Raw genomic sequence first — 15,045 nt, 5'->3', positions numbered from 1 at the left:
AAATTAATGTTGATACAACACAGTTAACTAACTTATAGAATGTTTTTGAATTTTACTGCTTTTATCATTGATGTCTTAAGTTTGGGTCAAAATCCAAGAAGAATCTCACATTGCATTTAATTTGTCTCCCATCATGGGATTTTGTGGGGTTTGCTGCTGTTGTTGTTCATTCTAGTTATGCCTATTGGATTTTTTCTTGATTATTTTATATGAAAACCAAATTACAATATTTTTATGATCATATACTCAGATCTGAATATTATTGATTATTAATTATATAAAATACAGTCAATTATATTTCTTGTTCCATCTTAGAGCTATAAGTGTAGCTCTTAAAAATATTGTTTTTATTAATGAGATCTTTTAAAGAGAAATACAAACATTTAAATGACTCTTGCACTTTAGAAGAATGAGTAGTCATCTTACTAATGGTTGTTTTATAATAAACCACAGAAGATATCAATAAATATAATAAAATATCTTAAAGATGAAACAATTATCATTTGGACATAAGATGTGTATGCATTCTTCCTTTGTGTCTGATAATTTGGATGGAAGTCAAAGAATATATAATATTTTATTAATTGTTAAATCAGTACATTTCTGTATATTTCTACTTCTCAATATGTTTTTAACATTTTTAAAAAATTAAATGGAAATTTTCAATGAAATGGCATTTTCATACATATTCTATTTCAAGATATAAATTTAGTACCTTTGCCCAACAAATATCACTGGTGTTAGGCCATTTGACAAAGACATCTTTCTCTTGTCCTCTATCAAATGCAGGGTAAGGTCTTGTTTCATTTCCTGAAATTGCTGGATCCTAAAATTAAAATGAAATACAAACAAGGTATATATGGAATAAAAGTATAGACACTTGAAAAGCCATTATGAAACATAATTTTTCATTATTATATTATCATAATATTGTACTTTCACATGGACTGACAAATGGTATAAACATCAGTAGTCTAGCTAGATTGTTCTCTGAATTTCTTAGAAAAAAATTCTAAGGACTTTTGAAAATGTATAGGTTATGATTTCAAGCAAGATTATCAGGGATTTTTGTTTTGTTTTTATTTCTATGGTGAGATTTCTGGCTACCTAGCTTGCTCCTACAAGATAGTGATAAAAAATTCTCCCCACAGAATCACAAACATGAAGGCAAATTTTTAAATATGAAAAACATCAGAAGAAATCCTAGAGAATGTCTTCAGAATTGCATAGAAATAGAAAATCTACAATTACTTTTTGATAACCTCTATCAATTGAGGCCAGTATGTAGCTATGATGATACTAAGAAAACAGCCTGCCTTTCTCTCCCAACTTTAGACTTAGAGCTGTAAGGATTTACCTAAATCCAAATGTAGCTGGTGGAAGCCCATGTAAATAAAATAAAGTGGGAAAGGAAGAATTTTTTAGATTTTGGAGTAGAATCCAAACTTATATACTCCCTATTTTGAAACCCCTCCTCCCATTTTAGGAGAATTAATAAAACCAAGATAATAAGACTCAGATAAACTATAAATACTGACCAGGATAATTATGTATCTCATTCCTTCTCCTCTTATTCTGTCAACAAACTGAGGAAGGTCATAGAATGCTTCTTCATCAATTGTAAAGTCTAGTTGCCTTTCCATGTAATCAATGTCTGTGTATTGAACATCCTGAAATAAATGAGAATCATGGCAATGGGGTAAGAAACACAAATGGATACGTGTATCATATTCTATCATACTTATAAAACTAACAGCAATAAGAAAGTTTCAATTCTTTTTTCCTAGATCCTAAAAAGAATTGAGCAACTAATTCAGTGTTCAAGGAATAAAAGTAGCACATAAAGATGCAAAATATTCTAAGAAAAACTTCCTATAAATGTTCAATTTTGTTAATAGTTTAGTAATTTTGATTTAGAAGTAAAAATTCCTTTAGATTAGTATATATTATGTAATTACTAAAGGAAACAGGAGGACACAGGGGTAAAAGAATTTATGATGCAATGAAATTATGTTAAATGAAAAATTAGAATTTTGTACAATGTATACACAAGTGTTGTTCTATTTTGAGAACTATAAAGAAAATATGGGATAATTTCAAATAATTTTAATATTGGCAAAAGGTGAGAAAGGAGTTAGGAACTTCATCAATTATTATACAATTTTTCTTGTATTATCCATCAAAGCCATTTTTAGTGTAACAGCCCAGCTTAAATAAGTAAAGTATTACTTACAGGTAGGTACTTGCAAATATGTTTTAACTAAACAATGTCTCAATCTTATAATGGAATCTTCAATTAAGGCCTAAATAACAAATTTGTTAATTATTTCCCATTAATTTACATTAGCTAGATTTCTTCTAGGTGTTATAAAAAGTATGGCAGATATAGTGGGCTTAATAATGTAAAACCTCCCTTTTGATAATCAAATTCCACTTGCATGTTTCTATGTCACCAACCTATACAATTAATTTCCCCATTATAGTGTATTTAGGAACCACACATTAGATTCTACTGTAAATACCTACATCTTATAATGAGGACCTTCTGATTCTTCTTAGAATGAAATCCTATACCAAGCATTCTATATTTTAATGTTTATGTGTTACCAGCAGGACCCATGGTATCCCTTCATCTTTCTAAAAAGTAAAATTTCAGGGACTCTGTGTGGATACTTTGGAATATCTATTTATTTATTTATTTTTATTTCAGAATATAATGAGGGTATGAATGTTTTGGTGACATAGATTGCTTTTCTACTGCTTGAGTCAAAATTATAAGTGTGACCATCATCCAGATAATGTATATTGTACCCATTAGATATGATTTCGCTCATCCCCTCCAGGCCCCCCCCCCCCGCACACTTGCATGATTTCTGTTGAGTTTTACTTTTTCATCTGTGCACGTGAGTGCTAATCGGTTAGTTCCAATTCAATAGTGAGTATGTGTGGTGTTTGTTTTCCATTCTTGCAATACTTTGTTTAGGAGGATGGTCTCCAGTTCCATCCAGATTGTTGCCAAATGTATTAATTAATTTTTTATGGCTGAGTAATACTCCATGGTGTACATATACCACATTGTATTAATCCACTCAGGAATTGATAGGCATTTGAAATACTTAGTTTCCTGAACATTGAGGGAAGAAACTATTTTGCAAATCCTATCAATCTGTATATACATTACAGTTATTATCTAGTCCAGGGAAAAAAATTACCCAACTTGTTCTCTGTAATTTGTCACATTTGTTGATGATACAGCTTCCTCTGAACTCTTCTAACACAAAGAGAATATACAGAATATGTCTGACTACCTATGCAACCCAGAGTTTATGAGAGGAAAGCAAGTGCTTGGTTACTTGTTGAGCACAATTCAGGGTCATAGAATTGGGGAGGAAGAAAGAAAAGAAAGGGTATTAAATATTATCCTTTCTCCTTTATTAACCTGACAAAGACATTGTATATAAATCTCATGTTTGATTCATAAGTTGGTACTAAATACTGAGCGTTATTACCAAATGGTTAAATCAATTTTAAAGCATATAAATGTTTAATTATTCGATTCTTTTTATATATTCCATATTTAACAGTGTCTTAAAAATTAATATACATACGTAGGGGATCTGAGCAGCTACCATTCCTTCGTATACTTCCACAATCTCTGAAGTATTTTTGTATCCATAACGACATATTTGGAATCCTAAGGCCCAATAAGGTGGCATTACTGGTTGGCCAATTACCTTTAAAAAAAAAAAATATGTGTGAACTAAGAGAATTATTTTATATTTTTATTTTTTTAAATTTTATATTTTTAAAAAGAAATATGCAATCATACTTCATGGTATTGCTGTGTTGCAACTTCTGGAGTTGGGCCCAAAAACATATAAAAATCCAAGATTCCTCCAACTGTACGGTAAGTTAGAGCAGGAGTTGGCTGGAATGTAACATCTGGAAATCCAAAATATGATTCAATTTTGATTTATGTATATTCGTATATTAAAAAGTCACAAATATGAGAAATTCAACACACAGTTGTTTTACCCATTGCATTGCTGTTGAGTAAGAGAACTCCATAAGCATTGCCCTCCTCTTCCAAAGCCATGTAATAGGGATGAAATCCATAGGAATTAAGTTTATACTGAAATGAAAAAAATTAAGCACAATTTATGTTTAAATAATGATAGCATTTTAATTTTAATTAAATTTAAATTTAAATTGAATTTAATCAATGCTATTTTAAATTCATTAAAATTGACCCTTGGGATTTAAATGCTCGTATTTTGTACATTCAAACTATGCTTGAATTAAAATGAATGTATTTCCCTTAGAAAATAATTTATTATTTGAACTGTTACTGCTTTAGAGCACACAAGTTAATAAACAAATATGTAACACCCACAAATACGGACACATCAACTGAGGTACAATGTCATTGGCATTAGAGTAGTTGAGTTTCTTTCCAAAGGCTATATGTCTTAATTTATTTATAAATTGGCACTTGTTTTTCTATAATACACTGTCCTAGAAATATTAAAGTGATGGAAGTAATTTTATACATATTTTATGTTTATAAAACACATTTTTATATTTACAAAATATTTAATTTGCTGTCCTGTATTTGAATCCCAATAATTTATGAACATGTGAAAGCAATTTTATATATTGAGAATTTTGATCATATTCACCTAATAATATCTATACCAATGCTGAAGAATTTTTAAGAAATAAATTTTGGTATAAATGGTATAAAAATTGGTATAAATGAAAAACAGCCTTCAATAACCTAAGTCTGGACTATTGTACAAAAAATAAGTTGTTTCAGCACCTAACAATAAAAAATGGTTGCAATAGTACACACACTCATAGTGTGTTACTGAATAGATACCTTAAGTACACATAACGTAAAAAATGGAAATGAGATAATTTTTACTGAAAAGTATTTTTGTGATATGTTCAGAATAATTATAGTTATTATTTTATGAAAGTACATTAAATATTGATAAAATCTGTTACATTAAGATGACACTTTGAAAAAGTTTCATGAGTATATAAAAATCTTATATTCTAAAGATATAATTAGCAGTTTGGCCTCATAAAAATACACAACTGCAGCTATGGGTTATAAAGAAAAAAAGTTAGGATTAAATTAACATCTAAGAAGAAAAAAATCAAGGAGAATCCTAGACAGTTATTTTCTAAAAGCTGGGAGTAAATGTAAGACTTGATAGGGAATACTGAATCAATATGTTCTTTCTCTGCAGTTCAAATGGTTTCGGAATTAGGTCATAACCTGGCTTCTCACACTAGTCAAGCAAGTTGTTATCCATCCCCTCCTCTACCTTCACCTGTAATTTATGGTGACTTTTTGTTTGTTTTTCAGAAAACCACTATAGCTACTCCTAGCCCCTTTGACATTGCTTCAGTACAGGCCTACAAAGTGGTTTGGATTCTAATCATGGTCTAGTTGCCTCATGGGGTAGTCAAATGCTGATACCTACACCAGGGGGTTGGTCTCTTGTGAACATTCCCCAAGTATTCCAGTTCAGATCTCGCTTAAATGCTGTGTGTTCCACTTCCCCAAAACCATAAACATATTCTGATGGTAGTCGAGTAGATAGTTGAATAAACTGATCATTAAAAGTAAATCCAGGCAGGCGAGAATCCCAACTGAAAACAAAAGAAAATAATTCTATTCCTGTAAAAATATATGCAAAGTAGTATCACAAGTAATAGGTGATCTGAAAATCAATATTCTTTTTCCTATATACCTAATTATATCCAGGTACCAAATGGAAATGGCTAATTAATAATTTTTTCAGCAAATACATGAAATATGTAAGCTATGTTTCATATACATGAATCACACATGAATAATTTGCACGTTTATCTTTAGACAAATATTGTTTTTAAAAATAAAATTAATATGAAGTTATAAATTACTAAGTAATATATGGCCTAGAAATTGAAAGTCCTCCATTTTTCTGCTCCCCTGAGATAATCACTATACTTTTTTTCCTACAAATGAAATAAAACAAATCAATATTACAAAGAACTGAAAGCATAATGGATATTTAAATTTCAAACTCTCCCCAATTACTACTCCCAATTGTTTTTTTCTTCCTTTATTTTGTATTTATATAAATCAGTGTTTATGTAGTGTGTGTATATATATATATGTTTCAAAGAACATATTGTTATTAAAGTCATTTGAAAAAATAACATAAAAGAGGAAGAAAAGAATATAAAGTTGGTCAGGAGAGGAAATACAAGTATTACAAATAATCTGAGACCTATTCAAAATTTTTATATTAAATATTTTGGAAAACTTTTTAATAGGGAATAACGCTTGGCAAATATTAATACCAATAAATGATGCCCTTGTACCAGAATTTTTTACAAAATGACTTAGTTTCTCATCCTTTTGAACAAAAATATGGTTACAACAACAAAATTATTAAAACAATTCAAACATAGTTTTATTTACTATTTCTATCCATCCCGACAATACCTGAAAACATCCTGACAACATCTAATCTAAAGAATGGCATGGCAAGTTTAACTTGCATAAATATATAGTTTAATATACTATAGTTTGTAAAGCTTTTTACTAAAATGAAGACTATAATTTAAAATTAAATTTATTCATTGCAATACAAAATATATCTAGATTTTTATGTCTCAACGTATTTTGATTAATACTTGAAAGAGAAATTATTAACTCTATCAGTCTCCAGCTGCAATAAACAATTTCAATAGTTCTAATACAATATTTATTTCACTCATTTTTGATTATTTATTTTTGTCAACATTCATCATACATTTCAAGAGAATTCTTGGTATAGTTCTCAACTTAATTAGAAGAATGAGCCTGATACTTAATTATGAAATTGATCACATCCAAACTGTAAATGAAATTGTGGACCAATCCTTTATGATAGTCCCATGGGCATGCTAATTGTTTAGGTTAGAAATACTGGAATAGGCCAAACTATTTAACACAACTAAATCTTTTAGTGTTTTGCTACTCTAGCAAAGGGAAGGCTGTGAAAATATGCATCTTACTTTTCCCTTCCTAAGCTAACATTAAAATATCTTTCTTAGCAAATAATTCAATCACTTACATAACTCTTCCACTGCTTCTACGTCGAATCTGGATGCCAAAAGGATTTTCTTTGATTTCAACATCATAAAGTCTGCTTTCATAAGTACTTGTTGGAGTGGTTGGAATATTTAATGGTACTGGAACTTCATATCTGCTGTTTTCGGGATCATAAATCTATTGCAGAGAAATAATAAAAATAGATACAGTGTACTCTTATTGCTGACATAGCATGTAAATATCATTAAATAATTTAAATAATGGTTCAAACAAGAGTATTAAGAATTGTTGTTCATATAATTCCTAATTCTACATCCATGTCCCATATATCTATATAGAATTCCATATATATATATATATATATATATGGCACTAAATTGAGTACTGCATTTTATACTTTTTAAAAATTTTTGATTAATTTTCTACACAATAAGAAATCAAAGATAAAACTTTTAGAACCAAATTTTCTATTATATGGATACACCAAAATTATTTATCATTTCATGACTAGACATAGAAGTTGTTTCAATATTTTCTGCCATACATGTGATCATACAATGTTAATAACATGTTTTTATTACCATCTTTATTTCTTCAGTACATTTCTTAGAAATTATAGCACTTAGGTCAGAGTGTATAAACATTTTTAGGGTCCTTGATACCTACTGGAAAACTGCTTTCTAGAATTATTGTATTAATTAATGTTCTCACCAAATTGTGTAATCTAATGCTAATTTATTATCAATTCAAAATATTTTTTTTGTTAATTATTTCCTTGCTGATGAGAATGAATCCTTTTCGACATGATCATTCAACATTCATGTTTCCTCTTTTTTGAAATTGCCTCTTGTTCATGGAATTTTCAGAAAATTCAGGCCATGATTTAAAATGATGGAAATAGTAGGTACACATCCTGTTTTGCTTATTTTAATGGAACTACAAATATTTTTCAATTCTAAGTTGCTTATCTATTTAGCAAGAATTTAAATTTATTCTTTTTAAATCACCACTGTATGTTTATTCACAGATTAGCAAAAATGAGAAGCTTCATTTATTGGGCACCCAGATATGGGCTGTGCAGGAAAAAATGTTTTATTTTTATAGAATAAAAATGTTGTCAGGCCAATTAATAACTCTTAATATTATATTAAAAAGACAAGCACATAATCTATTAAAAATTTTAATGTTGAGAGCTGAGTTAGCATTGGGATAGGTTGTGTTAAGCATACCTTAAACTGTAGCATTTCATCTTTGTGATATGTCACCTCCACACGAAGAGTTGAGATGGGTTCAGAAGGTAGGTTTGATCTAACATTTGCAGTATTTAATTGGAGGTCAGCTGTAATACCCGTTGATGAATACTGAGTTGAGTTGACTAAATAAGGGTTGTCTTCTCTTGGAAAGTAACATTCAGGTGCACTGGATCCAGAAGTAACCTAAAAACACAATGCAAGTTCATTGCCAGCAATTGTAAGCATTGTAATATTTGACTTTCCAAAAACATAAAGTAGGCTTATGTTTAATCACATGTTGTTTGATTTACAAGTTGTATTGTTGAATACTAAAATGCAATAGCAATCATAGCATAAAGTTTCTATTATGTGATCTGAAATCCCATGTACTAAAATGTTACATAGAATATTTATATTTTGACTCCACAGAAAGAAAATTAGAGCAGAAGAAGAAATTTCATGGATTTTCTTACTCAAAAAATAGAACTGGATTGTGTTATATGTAAAAATTAAGCATATTACTCATAAATTTTGATCTTATGCTTGTACTTACTCTTTAGATTGTTGCTTTTTGTGTGTAAAAATGGCTCTATAATGACCCTCAGAATTCTTAGAATTCTTTTTATTTACTTATTAAGAAACTATATCTTTTATGACTTGTGCTTATACTGGTCAGTTACATCCTAACTAGGATTGGAAATAGGAACTGTGGCTGAGGGTCAGAGCTGATTGGTTTATACAGGGTCAGTGATGGGACCTAAGAAAAAGAATGATAAACTATGACATTAATGGCTAGTTGCCTTACCACAACCTATTCATTCTCTTCCTTATTTATTAAATTTTCATATTGTTGTGAGAAACTATATGCCCATCTATACTTCCAAGTCTATTTTGCAGAAGTTGTATAAGTCCCCAGAAAGCTGTTTAAAAGAAAGAGGTGTAAGCTGATTAAATTTAATGTCCTTTTTGATTCACTTTCTTTGTTGTTCCTGGAGTACAAATATAATGGTAGAAGCTGTGATGCAACCTTGTAGATGAAAAACAAGTAGAAAATATGGAGGAGCCTGGAGCATTGATGACATTTAAATGCCAGCATGTTTGGCCTGGGATTCCTCTTTGTAAGAGAAAAATATACCCTATTTTGTTTAACCTACTCAGATTTTAGGTGTCTGATAATCTCAGATTAAAGCAATCCTTAACTGATATCAATACTATAGTACTCATTCCAAATGCAGTGTATTAAATGAGTGCCAATAGAACCCAGAACATGAATGGCTTTAGAAAATTGCAAAGTCTGTCTATGACTTCCTCATAGCTATCTTTCTGCCCAGTACCACTTCTGCTTTATCAATTTATGAATCGACTAATTTATCTTTCTTATTGATAGTTCCTATCAGCATTGCTATTTTTGTGGCTAGCATGAAAATATTCTGGCTATTTAATTTTGGTAAATAGGATAAAGACCTATAGGTTAAGTATTGAACAGATAATTTTTTAATTGGATTACCCAAGGAATATACATTTAATTAAATTTAAACTATATCTTTGAGTAATTTTTTTTAAAATACTCAGTCTTGCGTATATCCACATACATCCATACATCTATATATTTTAGAAGTAGAGAAGTTACCACTTGTAATATCACTTCTGAGGATTTTGAATCTGAAAATTTCTGGATGAATCAGCAAGACAAAGATCTAGGCAAAATCTTTTTCTTTCTGAAAATTATCAGTGATTTAGAAAATGTTAAAAATGCCTTGTTACATTAGGTCTTGGGAAAAGATAATTCTTTCTTTTATTTTTGATTTCTTATCAAAATAAGGAAATTAAGGGTTTATACACAGAGTGATCACAACCAGAGTAACCATACCATCTAACCCTTACTATATTTGTCCTTCACCCCATGACAACTTTACTTTTCTAAGGAGTTGATTTTTTTTCTCAATCACTAAAATTACTTTTTTTCATACAATCTCCATCCATATGTCCCTCACTCACATTCTTGTACTCAGTTACAAAACCACACCCTGGAAAAACTCTACCCTCTGTCTTCTCAATGACTGCAATTGTGTAGTTGGATGTTGCTTGAAAAATGCAAACAACCATGCTGACTGTTCTCACAATATATAATCATGAAAGTCCCAGTGGGTCCTAATGATGCAATCATACTACATTTTCCTAGTTCATTCACCATCACATTGCCCTATATGACATTTTCCTTTCTTCTCTAAACATCAACAAGTCCTTTCCTATTCTCATCATTGCCTAATGGTTTTCCTTGTTATTTTACTATGAAAAAGGAAAGCAGCCAGAAAAAAAATCAGAAGTAAATACCAAATCTACCCACACATCCACCTCTTCAGCTCTTGTGACAAATTACGTACTGTCTGTCTTCTATGCAAGGTGCACTATTTCATTTGTGTGCCCAATTTCATGCCTCTTTACCTGAAAAAGCATTTCTCCTTAATTCTCCACTCTCTGTCCTGTATCAGTAATACTGCGTTTATTTTAGGTTATCCTTAACAGCATAAACGTACATCATTTCTTCATGGTTAAAAAAAAAAAGTAAATGCTACCTCACTAACTTCTACTACTGGCTTTTTTTTAAATTTGTTTTGTTTTGTTTTGTTTTTTCTTTATAGCAAAACATAGAAGAGTTCACCATACTCACTATCTCTAATTTCTCCTAATTTTTACTTGAACTCACTATAACCAAGCTTTTATCCCCAGCACTCTTCCAATATTTACTTCTCAAAGTTACCAAAGACTTACATGCTGCCAAATTGAAATGTCAGTTTCTAGTCCTTATCTTACTGACTTACAAGCATAATTTGCACAGTTCATCATTTCTTTATTTTAAAATGTTCTGTTCACTTGGCTTCCAGAAGCCAATATGTTCTTTGTTTTCTATTTTTTTTTTTTTTTTTTTATTCAGTCCCCGTAGGGACCATCAAAAATTGCCAATGCCAACTGTATTGCAAGTCGTCCTGGCGGGGTATTGGGAAAAATTTTCAATTAGCGATAATCGTGCCTAGAATAAACCTCCTTGGCTACAATACTTTCACTGCGCAAAGCTATTCTTTGTTTTCAACCTAATACTTTTGCTAGTCTTTCTCAGTTTTCATTTCTTGTTCCTCCTCACTTTTCTGACTAAATGTAATGACCCAGGGTTTAGTCTTTAAACTCCTTTCATATATTAAAGCTCATTCCCTTGAAGATACTATCCTATCACATGCCTTCAAACACTGTGTAGGCTAACACTAAATTTTACATAATACCTGTGATACAAAATTCTCAATTTCAAGAGTTTAAATATATCTCACAACCAGACAGTTGCCTTTGGATTTCTATTGGGCATCAAAATTTTAATTTCTCCAAACATAACTTCCCATCTAACCTCTTTTTTACCAGTTTTTCAAAATAAAAACTTGAAGTCATTCTTTAGTCTTTCATAATGCACATTCAATTAAAAAACAAAATTTTTGGCTTTGTCTTAAAAATATACACAAATTCAATCACTTCTTATTAATTGTACCATTATCACTCCGTTTCAATCTGTCAATGTTATTTTGCCTTGATTATTTCAACAGCTTCTTTCCTGATCTCCTTGCATCGATTCTCTAACAATCTATTTTCAACACAATAGGCATTATGGTCCCCTAAAATGGAAGTTCAATTTTGTCACTTGTCTGTTCAAAACTTTCCAGTAGCATCCTATCTCAAAGAAAAGCTTGTAATACTAAAAATGGCTTGATTGATCTAAATTATCTCTTTCCATATGTCTATGACATAATTTCCTGTTGATATTCCCTAACTAATTCTATTTCAAAAACACTGGCTTCCTGCTGTTTGTGAACTGTATGTGCTACATTCTCACTTCAGATGCACTTCAGGTTAATGTTAATATCCCTCTGGAATATTATTCCATTCATTTTTTTTCCTTCATCTCTTTTAACAAGTGTCACCTTCTCAAAGAAACTTTCCCTGTCCAATCATTAAAATTACACCATTTGTATTCTTCCTTTCTTCCCCTCTCCTGCTTATTTTTCCTGTAGTATTTATCTAACATAACAGATAATTTTTTTCCTTTTTTTTTTTTTTTGGTTTTCCCACAGTATAAAATAAGCTCTATCAGGATGGGAGAGTTTTTTCACCTAGAGCAGTGACTAGAACATATGAAGTCTCAATAAGTATTTGTTGAATGACTAAATGAAGAAACAATGTGGTCTAAAGAAACACAAAGAAGTATATCTGCAACCTAAATCATCAAATTTAATTGCCTTCTTTTGCCTGACTTCCTAACATTAAAGTTTGACTTAACCTAAGAATTTGTAAGTGTTGAAATACAGTTCTGAAAAACTGTATTTACATTTTCATGCTTAGAAGTTACTTGTGCTTTAGTGAAAGAATATCCCTAAGACATGTTTTGCTGATGGAAGTAAGTGAGCATACTGAGTGCAATGGGGGATGGGTCTAGATTTGACTGGAGTGCTGCATTTTAAAGGGAAGATGGAGAAATGTAAAATACTTCACTATATGACTTTTCTTGATTTCAGAATCTTTTTCTTCTCCTTACTTTTTCTGTTCTTCAATTTTTCCCTAATCTTTACTAGTGATAAAGATTATTCTACTTTACCAATTGATACAGAGAAATGGGGTCAACTTCCCTCGAGGCAGAGATTGTATGTATCTCCTCACAAAAATACAGACATCTCTGGAAGTTGCTGAGAGATGTGTCTTGACTCTCTTCAGTGGTATAACACATGCATTTAATTATTTGATCATTTGAAATATTTTTTTTTTTTTGCTGACAAAACCTAATGATGTAACCAAAAGCCCAGAATTTAAAAACAAACATAGCAAAAGAGGATATTTCTTGTATCTCTTTCCTGTAACATTGGTAAAAACAGCTGCCATCCACAGCCATTGTTATTTTGTTGAAATGATGTCCAAAATAATTGACCAGAATTATCACCCTTTAGTAGAATAAAACTATCCAATCACTCAACTTCATAAGTTTTAATAATTTTAGATAATGCTTTTGAAAGTCTGTCAACTACTGGCATAACATCTTACCAGAACAACAAACAGAGTACTATTTTCTTAAATAAAGTTACACTATCCAAAGTGCCTGGAAATCAACTTACACATTCATTTAGTCTAGCATTTACTAAACTACTTCTTTGGAGACTTCATAAGCTAAATTGTCTATCGGAGATGCTATTTTTATATTGCAAATAATTCTCTATATGAATTTAGTTTGTATCCTGCAGAATAACAAGTATAATATGTAACGTTTACATTGAAATGCTTAGGTGAAAATGACATCAGTCATAATTAAAATTATTGTTACCTCTCTCCATAAACAACCACGTTGTTCACACTTTTCTTCAGTTGCGGTGTCTGCATCTGGATAACAGGTAAATGTGTCATTTTCTGAATAAACTTGATTCCATTGAACATAAAAGCTTTTTCCAAGGTTAAGGCTGAGATTCGTAATTAGAAGAAACTTTGAAGAAAAAATAAAAACAAAACATTAAAGATTATTTCTCACCATTGCACAATTTAAAAATATTTAACATTTTACAAAATGTGGCAATTATAGCAATTCTTCAAATCAAATCATTACTAGTTTTAATACAATACTTGAAGAACAGAATAGAAAGGAAAAAAGTGTCATGCCACTGAAATACCTAGAACCCCAAGATGAAAAAGCTATGAGAGATTGTAGTACACTGTGGAAAGCATTATCTTTAAATTCAGACATGAGTTCATTTCTCAGTTCTGCCATTTAATGCTCATGAATCTTTGGGAAAATTATATATTATGTATTATCCTCAATTTCCTTCCCTGTAAAATGGGGATAATAACTCCTACTAAATGAGTTGCTATACAGATTGAATGAGATGTAAAATTTAAAGCATCTAGGACAATGTATAGGACGTGCTAAGTTTAAAATAAATGTTAGTTCTCTCAAGGAATACACAGGGAAGAAAATATTGACCACTTTAGTTGATATGGAGGCTCCTAAAGTCAGAGAAGGGAAATACATATTTCTTTAATTCTAAACCTATTATTAACCACTACTTACAATGTTTGAGAGACAAATTGGAGGGGAGAAAATATGGCATTATGCAAAAAAGAAAAAGCAAGAGAGGATATATATACATACACATACAGAATTATTTTGTGGTGCATATATACTACATATATAAAATTATATATATACACACACATGATTATTTCTGTTATTGGTATTGCAAAGTTAAGTTTGGTTATTGCTTATATATCTTAGGAATTAACATGGGCAAGATTTATCCCAACTAGATTTTCATCTGCATAGCTTATTCTTTCATATCCACCAAACATACTTTCAAAACTCTACTTTGACAAATGAAAGTTCATATAAAGATCAGTCTAAGCACAGCAGAATTAGAAAGGTGTATTACTGGTATCTGTGTCTATATTTATTTAAGCATAAAAATAGACATAAAAATATAGATATAAATTGATTTGTACACATAACCAAGCAAACTTATTTATGCATTATGCCATCTTGTAATCTTTGTTAGATTCATAAAGTTCTCAATAAGCTTGCAATTATTTAATTTGCTAGGGATATATACATATTATACTATTTTTACTAGATAAAAAATGATTAACCATTACGTATTTTCTGAAAATTGTTAAGTGAATAGCATGGGGTCATAGGGCTTAGGG

General features: G+C 30.4%; 1 protein-coding gene and 1 non-coding gene across 2 annotated transcripts in view; both read right to left on the bottom strand.

Annotated features, from left to right (window-relative positions):
* SI (sucrase-isomaltase) overlaps positions 1-15,045 on the bottom strand; it is an 89,071-nt gene that overhangs the window by 30,065 nt on the left and 43,961 nt on the right. Inside the window, exons 24-32 of the mRNA XM_069472982.1 lie at positions 13,679-13,834; positions 8,323-8,529; positions 7,116-7,270; positions 5,493-5,661; positions 4,036-4,132; positions 3,830-3,942; positions 3,609-3,734; positions 1,539-1,670; positions 716-826 (exon numbers count right to left, since the gene is read on the bottom strand). Of these exons, the coding sequence (XP_069329083.1) occupies positions 716-826; positions 1,539-1,670; positions 3,609-3,734; positions 3,830-3,942; positions 4,036-4,132; positions 5,493-5,661; positions 7,116-7,270; positions 8,323-8,529; positions 13,679-13,834 (1,266 nt within the window). The remainder of the gene's footprint in view (positions 1-715; positions 827-1,538; positions 1,671-3,608; positions 3,735-3,829; positions 3,943-4,035; positions 4,133-5,492; positions 5,662-7,115; positions 7,271-8,322; positions 8,530-13,678; positions 13,835-15,045) is intronic.
* On the bottom strand, positions 11,261-11,401 carry LOC138388705 (U4 spliceosomal RNA). Its single transcript, XR_011234203.1, has one exon. It is a non-coding gene; the product is annotated as a U4 spliceosomal RNA (small nuclear RNA).

This window comes from Eulemur rufifrons, chromosome 7, assembly GCF_041146395.1.
Source record: "Eulemur rufifrons isolate Redbay chromosome 7, OSU_ERuf_1, whole genome shotgun sequence".
Taxonomy (NCBI): domain Eukaryota; kingdom Metazoa; phylum Chordata; class Mammalia; order Primates; family Lemuridae; genus Eulemur; species Eulemur rufifrons.
The sequence above is the reverse complement of the archived record's forward strand: the minus strand, read 5'-3'. Positions and strand labels throughout refer to the sequence as shown.